Raw genomic sequence first — 3,258 nt, 5'->3', positions numbered from 1 at the left:
CTCATGGCTGGTGTTTCTTAAGGGATTAAATCGCCACGAAGAACTCCCATTTTGTTTTCTTTTGTACTGGTTATGTGTGGGTTTTTGGTCGGGAGATATAGAGAGTTGCAGTAGCAGAGCAATGCGTTTTTTTTTGTGAGTTTGAGACGAAGACAGAGGCAAAAGGTTGAGGTCTTGAACGAAGTGTTTTTTTTTTGTAGACTCAAGGAATTCACGATGAAGAGGCATTCTGGATTTGAAGATGAACTCTATAATTATTTTAGTAAACTTTCTACTGGGTAATATGTAATTCAAATCCAATTGTTGTAATATGATTCATTATGAGAGAGGATAACAATATGTCATAAAAATCGATTTGGATTTTGGAGGAGAGTTAATGGAGAATAACTTTTTTAAAATTTTATCCATTTATCTCAAATCATAGCTTAGGGAAGTGTATGATACTTAATTAGCTAGATTACCATTTATTTGTCTTTAGTTATTGGAAAGGAGATGAATCCAATTAACAAGATTTTTAACTTTTTCTTTTTCAATTCTTCTATTCTGCAATTGTTTGAGAGCATTTTATACTGTACTTCTTCATTCTTCAATCTTCTGTAAGAAATTGATCCTGCATATTCATATTTGACTGATAACAAGTTTGTGAACAAGGATGCTAGATTTTAGTTCATCTAATTGTTGTTCCTTCGGTAAGTAGATTTTGGTTCTTTCACGATGTTTGACAGAGACAGTGTAAAGAGAGAAAGAGAAAGAGAAAGAGACAGACGTAAAAGATATGGACTTCAGGAAAGTTAACTAAATTAGAGTTAACTCATAGTTAACAAACTTTAGTAATTATTAAGTTAATTAGGATTAATGACACATGTTAAAAAATAAAAGATAGACAGGAAAGGGGATGGGGAGTCTGGGACAGCAGATTTTCTTCCCCAACTAAAACGTAAAAACAAGAAAAGCCTAGAAGATGACGTGTAAAGTAGGTGACCATCAAATCAAATCAAATCCCCAACAGAAACACGCAAAATAAACTTGACCGCTAATTTGTTTTCTTTGCCTAGAAGGCTTCCAATTTTCCATTCCTTGTGTTCTACACCCTTCTTTTCAGTCGGCTACCTCCCTATTTAATCAATCCCTCCTCTCTTCATCTTCTCATTCACATTTTAAATCAATTTCATTCTCTTCTCTCCCAATCAACCCTTTACCCTTTTCTTTCCTCATTATGCAGATCTTCGTCAAAACCCTCACCGGCAAGACCATTACTCTCGAGGTCGAGAGTTCCGATACCATTGATAACGTCAAAGCCAAGATCCAAGATAAGGAAGGAATTCCTCCCGATCAGCAGAGGCTCATCTTTGCCGGCAAGCAGCTCGAAGACGGTCGTACTTTGGCCGACTATAATATCCAGAAGGAATCTACCTTGCATCTCGTTCTCCGATTGAGGGGAGGAATGCAGATCTTTGTCAAGACCCTCACAGGGAAGACCATAACCCTAGAGGTTGAGAGCTCTGATACAATCGACAACGTCAAGGCCAAGATTCAAGATAAGGAAGGCATCCCTCCAGATCAGCAGAGATTGATCTTTGCCGGGAAACAGCTTGAGGACGGCAGGACCCTAGCCGATTACAACATACAGAAGGAATCCACCCTGCATCTCGTTCTTCGATTGAGAGGAGGAATGCAGATCTTCGTGAAAACCCTTACTGGGAAGACAATTACCCTAGAGGTCGAGAGCTCTGATACTATCGACAACGTCAAGGCCAAAATTCAAGATAAGGAAGGAATCCCTCCTGACCAGCAGAGATTGATCTTTGCCGGGAAACAGCTTGAGGACGGCAGGACCCTTGCTGATTATAACATTCAAAAGGAGTCCACGCTTCATCTGGTTCTGAGGCTCCGCGGTGGGATGCAAATTTTTGTGAAGACCCTGACTGGGAAGACTATCACGCTTGAGGTGGAGAGCTCCGATACAATTGATAATGTGAAAGCAAAAATTCAGGATAAGGAGGGAATTCCACCAGATCAGCAGAGGCTTATTTTTGCCGGCAAGCAGTTAGAGGATGGACGTACTCTTGCAGATTACAATATCCAGAAGGAGTCAACCCTCCACCTTGTCCTTCGTCTTCGCGGTGGTGATTGCTGAATGAAATTTACAGTTCTTGTTATATGTGGATTCTGTGTTTAGTTCGAGGTGCGTGCATGTTGCCTGCTTCTCGCACATGATCCCAATTTCAATTTCAATGTAGTGTGTCTCCTATGTACTATGTTCTTTTCGGCTTAATAAACAATGTTGTGCGTCTTATCTCTGATTCGGCCTGATAATTTTTCCCCACAATGCTACATCCAATTACAAGCTTGTTGCTCCGAAGGGTTTCGTTTATATCTTTAATTTCACAGTTGAAAGAAAAACTTCTTGTGATTTGAGAGCATGCCTGCACTGCAGATTCACAGGTTTAATATGAATCGCAATGGAATAGAATGCTTGGTTTAATATGAACATCAATGGAACACTACTCAATGTTGTTGCTCTCACGGGGTTTGTTTATCTGTTATATATCACAGTTGAAAGAATAACTCGTATGAATATCAATAGAACACAATGCTTGGTTTAGGAATATCAATGGCCCTATCTAGCACGCTCATTCTTTGCTTTTTAAAGTTCAGATAATATTGTCATTTGATATCCTATGTTTTGTTCCACTTCGTGGGTATTTAGTTAGGTCACACAAGTGAGGAACATGGAGAAATTGAGTATATTGGATGCCGAAGGATGGGATGGGAACACTGAGATAGTGGTCTGTTATATTGTGCATAGGTAGTAGTATATGTTCTATAAAACGGTACAACTTATGCTCCCGGCCTTCCCATAAGCCAAACGTGAGATTCAAAAGCCAAATGTGAGATTCAGAGATGACTTTCCCAGGTTACCATTATCTGTCCGTCAATTATTGCTCTGTCTGTGATACTTGGCTCTTTGTCACCATTTTGTATGTATTCTATTTGCAGTTTTACATCTTTTTGCTCAACGCGACCCGTGAGCATTTTCACGTTTGGATTGTCCGCTCATTCTTGTTGTTTGTCGTTTGCTTGATTATTCCTTGTTCTTGCTGTTCACTTGATTATAGATTGTCAAGCCTTTAATTCTTTAACAATGTGCAGTGATAATATTTGTTCTAGTCTTTCTGCATTCTCAGTTGTAGTCCATAAACATAAAACGTTAGTTTATATCCGGTCTTTAATTCTTTAACAATGTGCAGTGCTAAT

At 39.0% G+C, this 3,258-nt stretch overlaps 1 protein-coding gene across 1 annotated transcript; it reads left to right on the top strand.

Moving 5' to 3' along the window:
• Positions 1–1,124: 1,124 nt before the first annotated feature.
• Positions 1,125–2,300, top strand: LOC136225788 (polyubiquitin-like). The gene has a single exon (XM_066013904.1). It carries the CDS (start codon positions 1,217–1,219, stop codon positions 2,135–2,137), a length of 921 nt encoding a protein of 306 aa, XP_065869976.1. The 5' UTR covers positions 1,125–1,216; the 3' UTR covers positions 2,138–2,300.
• The last annotated feature ends 958 nt before the right edge of the window (positions 2,301–3,258 follow it).

This window comes from Euphorbia lathyris, chromosome 4, assembly GCF_963576675.1.
Source record: "Euphorbia lathyris chromosome 4, ddEupLath1.1, whole genome shotgun sequence".
NCBI classification, from domain to species: Eukaryota; Viridiplantae; Streptophyta; class Magnoliopsida; order Malpighiales; family Euphorbiaceae; genus Euphorbia; species Euphorbia lathyris.
This window is presented reverse-complemented; position numbering and strand designations above follow the sequence as displayed.

Bases quoted from the DNA above. Each gene is read 5' to 3' on its own strand.
- LOC136225788 (XM_066013904.1), top strand. From the start codon at position 1,217: ATGCAGATCTTCGTCAAAACCCTCACCGGCAAGACCATTACTCTCGAG.